This window comes from Urocampus carinirostris, chromosome 20 (assembly GCF_059441175.1).
Source record: "Urocampus carinirostris isolate Australia breed hairy pipefish chromosome 20, RoL_Ucar_1.0, whole genome shotgun sequence".
NCBI classification, from domain to species: Eukaryota; Metazoa; Chordata; class Actinopteri; order Syngnathiformes; family Syngnathidae; genus Urocampus; species Urocampus carinirostris.
In genome coordinates, this window is record NC_142368.1 from 4188685 (window position 1) to 4202073 (window position 13389).

At 37.0% G+C, this 13389-nt stretch overlaps 1 protein-coding gene across 13 annotated transcripts in view; it reads right to left on the reverse strand.

Annotated features, from left to right (window-relative positions):
- LOC148346045 (otoferlin-like) overlaps positions 1–13389 on the reverse strand; it is a 113646-nt gene that overhangs the window by 39941 nt on the left and 60316 nt on the right. For all 13 annotated transcript variants that reach the window (XM_088325276.1, XM_088325266.1, XM_088325267.1 and 10 more), the window contains one exon: positions 11519–11577. In XM_088325276.1, the coding sequence (XP_088181402.1) occupies positions 11519–11577 (59 nt within the window). The remainder of the gene's footprint in view (positions 1–11518; positions 11578–13389) is intronic.

The window sequence follows — 13389 nt, forward strand, 5'->3', positions numbered from 1 at the left end:
TTGTGAGTGCAGCGCTGCCAAGGTCTTGTGGACAATGGCCGAACAACTAGGAAAGTTCCCGGACTTGCCAGCAGGAGAGGTCCCTGATGCACAGTACGTGCTTTACGGGGTGAGTCGGTCGAGGAGGCATCGGAACGACTTTGCCAGGGACTGGCTCACTCTCGCCGCCATCAAGGACGCCATCTGGACCTCCAGAAACCTGCTGGTATGGAGGTGCAGGCAGATCCCCCCCGTGGCTGTGCTCCAAATGGCTGCAGATACCATACAATCTGCGAGCGGCGGGCCTAGGACGCAGCCATAAAGAAGACTCGTCTGTACCCACCCGGAGGGGGGAGCCGGAGCTACACTGTGGGAGTCCCGGCAGCAACGGCCTGGGTTGTGGAACCCAGAAGGGAGAGGACCCACGCAGAATGGAAAGGACCCACACAGAGGACTGGAAGAATGCTGCTTGGGAGGGTGGGATGGCAGAGCTATGCCCTTGCACAATAGTATTGCCTTTTACACGCTGGTTAACTACTGTTAAAAGAAAATAACTCTGAAATTGTTTAATTGATGTTGAAAATGTCAGGAAAAAATGTTAAAACGTCATATCGTCACGTCATATTGTCAAATATAAAAAAAATGTGAATATGCTTGATGGCTGTGTTTTGCTGCAATATAATATTGTGAATGTGCTTAATTGCTGTTGAGATTGTCATGATTGTTTTCTGTTTTTAGTGTCAATAAATTTGTTCAAACCAAAAAGTTGCTAGGAGCTTGCTCTGTCCACTCCACTCATCGGCCCGGTATTGCAGTACCTCCGGGAACGGTGCATTCGCAATGATCACAGCAGGGCTTTAGGGCTAGGACCTTAGCTTGGCCTTTTGGCTGAGAATAAGTGTCCCGGCTCTTAGGCTTTGTAGCGTATAATGGATAATGAATAACGAAGATAGAACAATAACCCTTAAAAACCCCAAACCCCTGCTGTTATTAGTGTCAATAAATTTGTTCAAACCAAAAATCGCAGGACTTTGGCCTGAACAGATCTATTGACACTGACAAAGATGTTAAAATTGTCAGAAAAAAATGTTAAAACGTCATATTGTCAGACATAACGAAATTGTGAATATGCTTGATTGCTGTCAAGATTGTCGAGAGGGGTTGTTCAAACCTCACATTGTTTGTTTGCTGTTATTAGTGTCAATAAATTTGTTCAAACCAAAAAAAAAGGTTACAATCGTGAAACTTACAGCCTGGTCTGGATTAAGCTTGTGATTATGTCACAAGTTTTAATGCAAGCGCACGCGGCTTGTACAAAGGTGCGGCTTGTGTAAGTACAAAAGTGGCGAATCACTTAAAAAGTGGTGGGTGCGGCTTATAATCAGGTGCGCTCTATAGTCCGGATTTTACGGTACTCACTTTTGTTGCAAAGTGGTTTAGTTATTGATGGCTGTATTCTGAGCTTTTTTTTTTTTTCAAAGCGATGTTTCTTCAGTGTTGTTCTAGTAAACAATATAATGAAATATCTGCCAAAATGTGAGAAGTCAACTCACTTTTGTGACATACTGTATATCAATACACACGCAAGAACATAGATACATAATTAATACATACACTGTACTCACAGGTTGATATATGAATTATTAATCAAAAAGAAACAAAAAATTAGTCTGGTCTCAGTCACCTGTTTGAAGGTTATTAGAATGACAGCAAAACACACTACGAAATGTCCAGAAAGAAAAATAGGTTAAAAAAAATATGTAGTACTTTTGTTTTTTGTTCTGATGGCAGGTGATGTAGCTCATATTTTAAATTAAGAATTGGGATGTACTGATACCAGGTATTGCTGTTGACGCTGTTACCAGTTAGGGCTGTCATCTCAGAACAAAAAATGCTAGATAAATGTATGGAAAATAATTGATGATAAATTATATTATTGAAACAAACAATTACATTACATTTAATGATTGTAAATGACATAAGAAATGGTGCAATTTCCTAAAGGCTTCTGTTTGTTTTACATTACCCAGTATATAAATAAAATCAAATAGAAATAAACAAAAAAAAAAACAATGATACATTTTAAAAATATTACAAAAAGTAATGTATTTCAATAAAAAACGACAGTCACTATTAAAAAAACATTAAAAATTTCAATCTAAATGGCACAATTATTGAAGGGGGCTGTCTGGAATTTTGCAATTACGCTTTCTTCTGGCTAAAATAATCATTGCAGCCTCTGTTAAGATGCTTGTGTGGCACATGTAAGTATGCACATTTCTTAAACGCGCTCAAATAAAATCTTGTTTCTTCATCCTTTTTGGAGTTTGGGTTCGCATTTGGACTATATTTAAAACTGGTCTTTTCTCAGTGTACACTGTTTTCATGCTGCACTGACAGAAAACCGAGAACACAAGCATTAAAACACTCTCTGCCACGCCGATTCTTGATAAAGCTCTCATAAAAGTAAAATTTAAAAAAATATATAGGCAGTGGAAACTTTTTTTTAAAAATAAAGGCCCTTTGTTAACACATACTTCGCCTTTTAGGACCAAGACCCATTTTACGTTAAAGGAAAATTAGGAGGTAGTCAGACATAGCAGACTGGGGAGTTCAAAGTGTTTGATACACGAGCAGCACCGTGGGTTCTTATAGGTTTTAATAGATAAAATATTCTACTTCCAACTTTTTAAGAACACCTAAAAAGGTGCATCCAATTAAAAAAAAAAAAATACAAAAACTTGAAATAAAACATTTTCGTCTTCAAATTCAAAACTTATTCAAACAGTCATTTGTAGCAAAACAGGGAAAATTACAACATGATCTAAAATGGCAGATCGGAGCAAATTATGCTCATTTCCAGTAACTGTTGGTAATCTACCAAGTATGCCTATTATAATTAATTGAAAAATATGAAATGAATAAATGAAAACTTTTATTTATTTTATTATTTTATTATTTAAAATAAAAACAGGACAAAAACAATAAGTCAACAACAAAATAATGTCAAATAACATGTTCGAAAAGGGGTAGTCAGAAGCAGATGCTTATTTTTCTTACCCCTTTATCTTCCCTATTAGTACATTTTACAAATTCTCCTTTCCTCTTATGTCTAATATAATAATAATTATAATAATAACTATAATCACATATTTTATACACTAATCTTCGCAATACCCATCACTCAACGTCATAATGCGCCTAGTTACCAATGTCACTGCGGCACCAATGATAATAACAACAATAAAAATAAACATAATATTTATAATAACAGTTCAGATATTATAATAATAGCAACAATAACAACAAGTTAACCATAGTTTTAAACGCAGTATTTCCAATCTCCCTCATATCCTATTCTCTTCATCCCTGTATTTTGCCAGTAATGCTTTTTTGTATTTAAATTTGAACACATGGATAGTTGGACATTGTTTGATCTCATCTTGTAAATGATTCCTAAGTTTGACTCCACACACAGACACACACATACTTTTCCTGGTGGTTCTCACCTTTGGGATTTTGAATTCACTACAGCCCCTCAAGTTATAATTTCCCTCTTTCCGAGTAAATAATTTTTGTATGTTTTCTGGCACTATGTTTTTGTTGACCAGTTGTGAAGTGAAAATTTTTATTAAATCATCCAATTTTAATAATTTGGACTGCATGAATAAAATATTGGTATGATCCCGATATCCTACTCTGTGTATGGTTCTTATTGCACGTTTTTGAAGGATAAAAAGGGGCTGTAGTGAACTTTTGTAATTATTGCCCCAGACTTCTGCACAATATGTTAAATATGGCAAAACGAGAGAACAATATGATAAATACAATGCATTATAATTTAAAAGAAATTTGGCTTTATTAATTATTGAAATGCTTTTAGATACCTTAGTTTGTATGTGTCTGATGTGTGTTTTCCAACTTAATATATTGTCTATTATGACCCCTAAAAACTTTCTGACACAATGTCTATTGCAACACCATCCATTTTTACTTCTAAATCTTGATTTGCCTTACGATTACCGAAGAATATTACTTTGGTTTTATTTAAATTTAAAGATAATTTATTTATATCCATCCATACTTTTAGGTTAATTAGTTCACGATGAATACAGGTTACCAAATCAATATAGTTATCATTTGAATAGAAAATGTTAGTGTCGTCTGCAAATATTACTATTTTCAATAGTTTTGAAACATTAAAAATATCGTTATGATGACCAAATACTCTGCAGAACAGTTTGTTGCCGGGCCAACAGCATTCCACAAGAAAGCTGTCAGCAATAAGAAAATACGCAGATCTTGAGACACTTTGAAGAAAAAAAAGATGCGATGCTGCTGAAAATAAATAAATGACTAAACATCAGCTCCTATTCCATTTACAGAGCTGCTCATTAGCATGCCCCCCACTGCACTACCTAATTAGTGGCATCAGGCTGCTCATTAAAAGTACAGGTACAATCTCAATAAACGGAATTCCGAAAACTAAACCATAAACCGTGAGCGCCTTTTGCCCCCCCACGATCCCGCGCCGGAACAGCATGACGACCGCGCCATCCTTTAATATGTGTTGCCATGGATACAGAGCGCCAAAAAAACCTTTGTGATTAACGGAGCATAAGCCTGAGTGACTGCACTTTGAAAGGTACGATCTCGTATTTACAGCAACGAAGGGGGGAAGATTTTTTTTTGTAGGAATTTACAGTAAGAAATCTTCTGTCACTTTTTCCCTTCTTAGAAGGTAAAAGTGATGAAATTGGACTTTAGGAGAAGGAAAGTCACAGGGAACCAGGGGAAGAAAATGTATCATTGTGTAGTGAAACTCAAGTTGTGGATGCTCTATTTTTTCCTGATTCTCTTTGAAGAAAATTTAGGATTAAAGTGGAATTTTTGTGGTATTGGCCTCTGGCCTCCCTGTATACAATTTTGGCAATTTTTTGCATGGCAAGATCTAATTTTGCAAAATTTGAACAAATACCTATATTGTTCTGAATCAAAATACTTTATTTTAATGTTATCTCTTAATTCCATGAAATAAATAAAAAATACAGATTAATTTGCTCATTTTAAATATTTGTTCTCTAATTTCATGATTTATTTGGATTACTATTTTGTTTTTAATTTTCTAGAATTCCTCAAATAAATCCTAAAATACAGATGGATTTGTCCTTTTAGATAATCTTTTTTTTATTGTTTTATGATTATAAAGTTTTTTAGAGCAAAATAAATAAAAAAATCAAAAAGTAAATGTAAATCTGTTATCGTAATATTTTTTGTCTTATTTAATTATTTATTAAATATCTTTAGAGTAAAATAAGAACATTACTCCTAAAAATAATTAAACCAAACAAAACATAAGATATTCTATGCTTATTTTAATAGTTTTGGGGTAAAATAAGAACAAGAACTGGGCAAATTTATCTGTAAATTTTAATATATTTTTAATTTCATGATTTGTTTGAATATTTTTAAGAGTAAAATGATAACACAACATATATATATATATATATATATATATATATATATATATATATATATATATATATAGTTAGCGCGTGTGCGGCACAGTTCTGAGGTCGTGGGAACCTCCTGTGTGGGTTCAAATCCAGCTCCCGGCCTTACAGTGCGGAGTTTGTATGTTCTCCCCGTGCTTGCGTGGGTTTCCTCCAGGCACTCCGGTTTCCTCCCACATTCCAAAAACATGCATTTCAGGTGAATTGGCCGGTCCAAATTGTCCCTAGGTGTGAATGAGCGAATGAGTTGTCTGTCCCCGTGTGCCCTGCGATTGGCTGGCAACCAGTTCAGGGTGTCCCCTGCCCACTGCCCGATGATTGCTGGGATGGGCTCCAGCACCCCGCGACCCTACTGAGGATAAGCGGTGCAGCTAATGAGATTAGATATATATATATATATATATATATATATATATATGTATATATATATTCCTAAAATAATAATTAAATCAAGAAAAAAATATCTTTATCATTTAACAAGATACATGTTTTTAATAATTACATTAATCTTGCTTTGAAGATCCTTTTAACAATTATGTTGACTGAAATATTCTTATATCTAGTTAATACAAGTTAATACTCAAATCACAGTTCCCTTAACCGCATGGGTCTGGAGAATTATCTTGGTCAGGAATAAAAATCTTGTGACGTGGCCATACCACTGAAGTTTCCCTCTGCGCACAGTTGACAACTGTTTTGTGGCTGATGCCTAAAAGCTTCTTGTACCATTGAATCTCCAAGGCCTGGATTTTATTTTCCGGTTCTGTTGTGAGAGTCCATGTCTCGAAAGCGCAGAGGATGATGGAAGTAACCAGCACTTACTAATGCATATTTTCATTCTATTTTTAAAGTGTGTGTACTCTTGATATTATAAACAGATTATATTAATAAATATTATCTAAGTATGCAACTGATATCAGTTTAAAAAAAATGGTTATCAGCTTACACGAGTCTGATCTTTAATTTCACTGCTATGTTCTTGCGCCTCCAGATGGGTTTAAGTCTGGCAAGTGTGGCTGTGGGTTGAGCTATCCTGGTTCCATGGTTTCTGGTTCTGACCCCTGATATGACAGCTCCAAGAGATTTCAATTCGGTGACATGTTACAGCTCTCTCTGGTTGACGGTGATGTTTGTGGTGATACCTTGTGGATTGTTGGTCATTATTTTTGTTTTTTCTGTGCTGAATTCCATCCCATACTGGGTTGATGCTTTGTCCAGGCGATTGAACAGATCTCCAAATTCCTGTTCTTCTTCTGCCAATCCGGCAATATCAGCGAAACAGAGGTTAGTAATGTTGTGTCCCCCAATAGTAATTGTGCCTTCATTTTGTTCCAGAGCTTCAGACATGATCCTCTCCAGGAAGATGTTGAATAAAATGGAGAGAGAATGTAGCCTTGTCTCACACCAACTGTGATTCGAAACCACGCTCCAATGGTACCATAAATAAGTAAGCACTGTTGGCATTGGCAGTAGTTCAATGGTTTGAACTGGTTTCTGGCCCATGTTGTACTTCCGCATGGTGGCCCATAAAGCGCCTTCTTGAAATCAACAAAAACTTGATAGATGTTTCTCTTGTGTTTTTGAAACTTCTCATATAGGATGCGCGGATTAAAAATCTGTTGTGTGGTGCTCCTTCCCTAACTGAAACCTGCCTGTTCTTTGGCTAGGATGATTTCAGCCTGTGGTTTCAGTCTGTTCAGTAGGACATTTAGAATAACTTTACTTAAATGACTGATGTGACTGATGAGACTGATGGTTCTGTAGTTGGAGCATAGTTGGAAGTTTCCTTTCTTAAATATATAGAGTAAAAATAGTTGTGTTATTTCAGGATAAATGTACCTAATATTTATTCTTATTTACAAAAATGATTACCTAAATTTTCCTTATTTCCCTCAACCCTGGTGGGGATAAGCAGTGCAGAAATAGGATGGATCTTTATTTTCAGATTTTTTTTTTCATTTATGTAATTTGGGATAAAAAAAAGAAAAAATAATACTGTACAACAACAAAAATATCTGCCATCTTCTTTATTAGTAATACACACAAAACACGCATAGGAATGCACCCAAGCCCCCAACTTCTTACTAGGGGGCTTTACTGTTCTTTATCAGTAATATATACATGTATACATTTTTGTGGGAATGAGATAGACAGTAACACTAAAAATGCTTGCCGAAACCTGAAATTCCTTCAGGCGAAAAATTTGTGCTGGTGGGCAGGGTATTCTAGGAAGTAGCTATTATTTAAAAAATAAACTGCTGAGACTGAGTTTTTCTTTTCAGTGGAATAATTACCCAACCCAGCACTCTAACAATGTTTGTTTTGGTGCATTGTTCCCTACTCATTAAAGCCCAGGCCGACGCATATCGATGCAAAGCCAAGCACTAAAACAATATCATTATTAAGATTGTATTTTTTTTTGCGGGGTTCTCTTCAACTTTGACTGCATTTTCAGTTTCAGTCAGTTTCTTTGAAATCAGCAAAAGCATTTCAAGGGATCATCATTTATTGAGGGAGACTTACCCGTGGAGCAGACCTGAATCTTTTAACTAGTGCACTTTTTCACGATATTCTTAAAAAATAAGTTTTCTTAGCTTATGTGGCTTCAAAGCAAAGAGTTTTGTTTTGTTTTTTTAGCTCTTTTTGAGAAAATAACATGCGCAGTCATGCATTTTATTTTGAAAAACAACAACAACAAAAACAGAAAGTAAGAGGTTTCAGTATCGGTGCGGATTCCAGCCTTGTTTTAAGGTATCAATACTCATGGCGTTTGCCCATGTCATTATAGGTTGCACTCAAGGGGCCTGTTTTACAATTTACCATAAATGAGAAATGATAAGACTAAATTAACTACCATTAGAGTAGTTACATTTTCGAGAATGAACCCTGTTGGATAATTATTTTATCTTTTTTTTGGGGGGGGGGATTGGGGGCATCATTGACATTTCTGATCAGTATTTAATACCTCAAGAGTTGCATATCTGGAAAATATGTTGGATCAACTCAAACATAAAATCAATTCGTTTTAACTTTTTCTCATGCTGTTTACAATAAAAATAGTTTTGAAAACTTGTAGGCTAGTGGCGCAACAGATCGTGGTATCATGCCGAAACCCAGTATTGATACTTACAATTGTAGTATCAACTGGTGGATTGTACTGTCATACTCAAATGTAGAAAATAATAAAAAGTGAAACAATTTCATATGATAATGCTTATAAGAAATGTTTTTGCACACTTGGGTGAGTACAGATACAAAGCAACATTATTGGTCAAATCCCTGATCTTACTTTCAAGTATCCATACTCATACTAGTGTCAACTGCTTGCTCATGCTTATTTCACTACCAGGAACTTGAAAAGTGACATTCGAAGAATAGAAAATTGTTAATAATTTCCTGTTTTAAAAGTGACAGTTGTTATTTCAGGGGGCATTTTTAAGGCACTAATGATTTTGCATTATTTTGTAGTATTCAAGCCTGAATTAAAAATTCCTAATTAGTCATTTCATTATTTATAGAGAATTCATCATAAAATAAGGTAAACACCAGGATTGGGGATAATGTTGAAAAGTGCAGTTAGTTTATAATTAACTACACATTGATTATTAATTATGACCTACAAAAGCTTCCTAAATTAAACAAGTTGCATTTACTAATGCATAATTACTTTTTGAAAAAACTGTGTGTACTCATATTATAAGAAAAAATAATTTGAATAAATATCAAATAATTAAGTATGTAACTGATACCGGTTAAAAAAAGGTTATCAGACGTGCCTGAATCTATTTTTAACACACATAAAACATGTAATAGCATTCAACGTTTAGCCATTGGTTATGCAAGTCTTGAATTCATATTTAAAAGTTCAACTGCGGCAGATGTCCGCTGCAGAGAGAGAATAGATTTGCATCATTATTTTTGCATTATACCAGCTATGATTTACACAACCACACAAACGCACACAGGAACGCACTCAAGCCCCCAACTTCTTACTTGGGGGCTTTACTGTTCTCTGCTCTAGTTCTGTCTTAACTAGTGAGGGGGGAGCGCCGGCGCGCCATAGCTAAAAGCAAAATCCTACCACGGAATGAATAATGAATGCTCACTCTCTCGTCCCGGACACTAGTTCAAAGGCGCTTCTTACTAGATCGTGCATACAGCCGCAACACTCGCATCTCTATGCTAATGGCCTTTCGACGCCGGCAGAACATCCGCGCGGGCGCAATGCCACGGAAAAGGCCGCGCTCCAAGCCGGGAGGACGCTAGATAATATATATTTATATACGGACATGCTCTGGCACCAGCGTCGGACAAACTGCGAGGTCCCCACTCTGGATGTGACGTTGAGTGATGATAATGACCTCCCAGGAGCGAAAAACAAGGCTGTCGAAAGAAATCAGTGAAAAGTGCGAGCTTCCAGTGAGTACATTTGACACATTTCTTTGTCCACTTTTCCTTGAGTGGATGCAATAGCTGGCAAAGATATAAATAAAACTGCTGTGTTGACAGCATCCATGTCAAATCTCAAGACAAAAATACATTCATAAAGTCCCGTACCAGACCAGATGATGGAGGTTCTGTATCTAAGTCAGATCAGGAGACTTCTCCTACTACTGGTAACCATGGAAACCAGTGTTTGGAAACAGTTTCAGGTAGGGCAGTAAACCCCTACCTAAAAACAGCCTGTAAAGGGATTGGCGCCGCTAGGATGTTACTTGCCCAAGACACAAAACAGAAAGTGGTACCTTTTTTTTTCCTCATTAAATATATATTTTATATTTTAGCTTGTTATTCTATGTGGATGGTGTAATACTATTCTGTGGTTTGTAATTATCTGTGGTCTGAGCAGCCCTTTGAGACTCCTTGAGATTAAGGGCGGCGCGGTTGTTAGCGCGTGTGCACAGTTCTGAGGTCATGGGTTCAAATCCAGCTACCAACCTTCCTGTGCAGAGTTTGTATGTTCTCCCCGTGCTTGCGTGGGTTTCCTCCGGGCACTTCGGTTTCCTCCCATGTTCCAAAAACATGCATGTCAGGTTAATTGGCCGGTCCCAATTGTCCCTAGGTGTGAATGAGCGAGCGAGTTGTCCGTCTCTGTGTGCCCTGCGACTGGCTGGCAACCAGTTCGGGGTGTCCCCTGCCCACTGCCCGAAGATGGCTGGGATGGGCTCCAGCACCCCCGCGACCCTACTGAGGATAAGCGGTGCAGATAATTGATGGATGGATGGATGGAGGTCACTGCAGTCAGTTGTTTGGATGCAAAATTATTATCACTCTTATTTTTTCATATATTTTGACTTTGGCGCCACTCAACATCAATTTTTACTTTGCATAATTGACTCAATGGCATTCAAAAGAAAAATACAAAAATCCCTGGAAATGCATTGAAATACACAAGTCAAAGATCATTAAATTAAAATGGATGTCTATACATCCAAATAATGTACATAGCACGCTTTGTGTATAGTATGTTGTTGTTTCCTCAATGCAATAACATATACATCTCAGCACAATGCTGTTTTGAACATCTACATGTTCTCACAACCAGTGGGAAATTTGAGCTCCCAAGTGTTTAATTTCCATTGCTTACTTTGATTGAAAATACAAAAAGCATGAAAGTGTACATAATGTGTACCTGCATGCCATGATGGTTAATCTCGCCCCCATGTATTCAACATTTGTCATTTGCAATGCTTAATTTGACTTAAGAAAAAGTGAATCAAAATAGTATACCAATTTTCAATCAAAAATTAGGGGTTCATGTAGTAAACCAGTCCGCATTAAACACCAATACATATGGTAGGTAAGACTAAAAGAGGAGTTGGAAATGTTGAACTGGCTCTAATCTAATTTAGCCCCACGCACTCCTTCCCCAGATTTGATCGTGGCATAATTACTGATAATTGTCTCTTCGGCAAACCCTATTAAAAATAATCAATTTAATTAGCGTTGTTTATAAACAAAACGTGATTGTCTGCTAAGTGAGTCCTAGCGGATGCGGCAATGGAAGGGAACAAAACCACACTGACCTCATTAAAGTGTGCCACCTCCTCACAGTTGGCCGCCACGCGGCTGTAGAAGGACGAGCCTGGAAAAGAAAAGAGCAATCGAGTTTCATTCGTCACCAGGAAAGGTCGACAGAGCAAAATACCAAGTGATGCAAATGTAAACAAAAACATCACATTCGGAAAGAAATGCAAGTGAAAAGGTGACGCAGGTTCACAATTGAGGTTCATTCGGTCGCCGTCACGTGATTTTATCACGCGTGTTGCACCTGCTTGCTTTGTATACTCATGAAAGGCGGCACAATTGTCTTTGTGTCATCGTTTGCTTTTGTTGGGTCATGTGTGGCCACAGTTTGTGTTTGCGCTAATAAAATCGGACAATCAAATGTTGAAATTTGATCTGCTGCAGACCGTTCGACCAGACGGACGGATTTTTCATTGTTATATCAAAGATTAGCGATTGCAAATGACCAGAGGTATGGAAAACCAGTTTATAACGTACATGATAAAAATACCAATTCTGTGCCCACTGACTACCAGTGTAAGGTCATGAACTGTTTGAGAGGTGGTGAGGTAGTTGAATTAGAGATGTTGTTGAATGGTGTAAAGTTGCAGGAGGTTGAAGGTTTTTAATTTTTGGGTTTGTATGTGGCAGCAGGTGCAGGTGGTGGTTTGAAATGTAGCCATCTGCAAATAGATGCAAAGCAAGGATTGTTTGAAGGTGTGGTGGTACCAACAGTGTAGTATGGCTAAGAGGCGTGGGGTTTGAGAGTAAATGAGCGTAATAGGTTGAATGTCATTGAAATCAGATGTTTGTGTAATATGTGTGGAGTGACATGACTGGATAGGTTAAGGATCGAAGAAGAACTGGTTTGGTGAGAGCTTGCTGAGAGGGTTGATGAAAATGTTCTGAGATGGTTTGGACATATGAAAAAAATGGATAAAGGCTGTTTGACTAAAAGAGTTTGTAGTGCAGAAGTGGTGGCAAAAAGAATGAGAGGAAGGCCAAAATATTGTTGGATTGATGGGATGAAAGATGCTCTGGATGTGAGGTCGGTTAATTTAATGGATGCAAGAGTGTGTGCTAGGGATGGATGTGAATGATGAAGGATACTGAAGAATGAATGATATTGACGCATATGATGCGAGGAGGTAAACCAAAGTATGCTGTCGGGGTCTCTCTGCTGATAAAGGCATAGGACAGCAACCTCTTGTTGTGCTGTGAGCTTAATGTTCGGTGTCAGGTTGGAAAGAGCAAAGGGCAATGAATGTTTGGTGAATGCGAGAGTGTTCTTAACTCTAGCCATCTCCAACTAGGGGGATAGGACTTTGGTATATTGATTAATTGAGTGAACATGATGAGATATGATTTTTTTCACAGTAAATTGACATTTTCAACTCATTGCAAAATAGGCCTATTAAAAGGCAAAACAAGTAAATTTTGGGACAATTGTTGACCAGTGTAAATTCTATTTTTTAGTGACCAGTATACCTGATCTTTTATTATTTTAATTATAAATCTTTCAACAATATATTGAATATTCAACTCATTGCAAATAGAATTACGAAGCTTACTTAACACAGGTAAAAATAGCCAATTTAAGGCCCATTGACCATGAGTTTAAAATATTTTTGTTAATATATAAGTAGGACTCTCTCAAAATGTCTTTTAAGTCAAGTCAAGTCATTTTTATTTGTATAGCCCTAAATCACGAAAAATCTCAAAGGGCTTCACAGATTATTAAACTATATTACACAGACTATTTTTCAGCCGACGAGAAGAGTAGGTTATTCATATGCTATGGAGTAGAAGTGAGTTTTAAGTTTAGATTTAAACATTTCCACTAAGGTTGCAGATCGGATCTCAGGGGGTAGAGCATTCCACAGCACCGGTT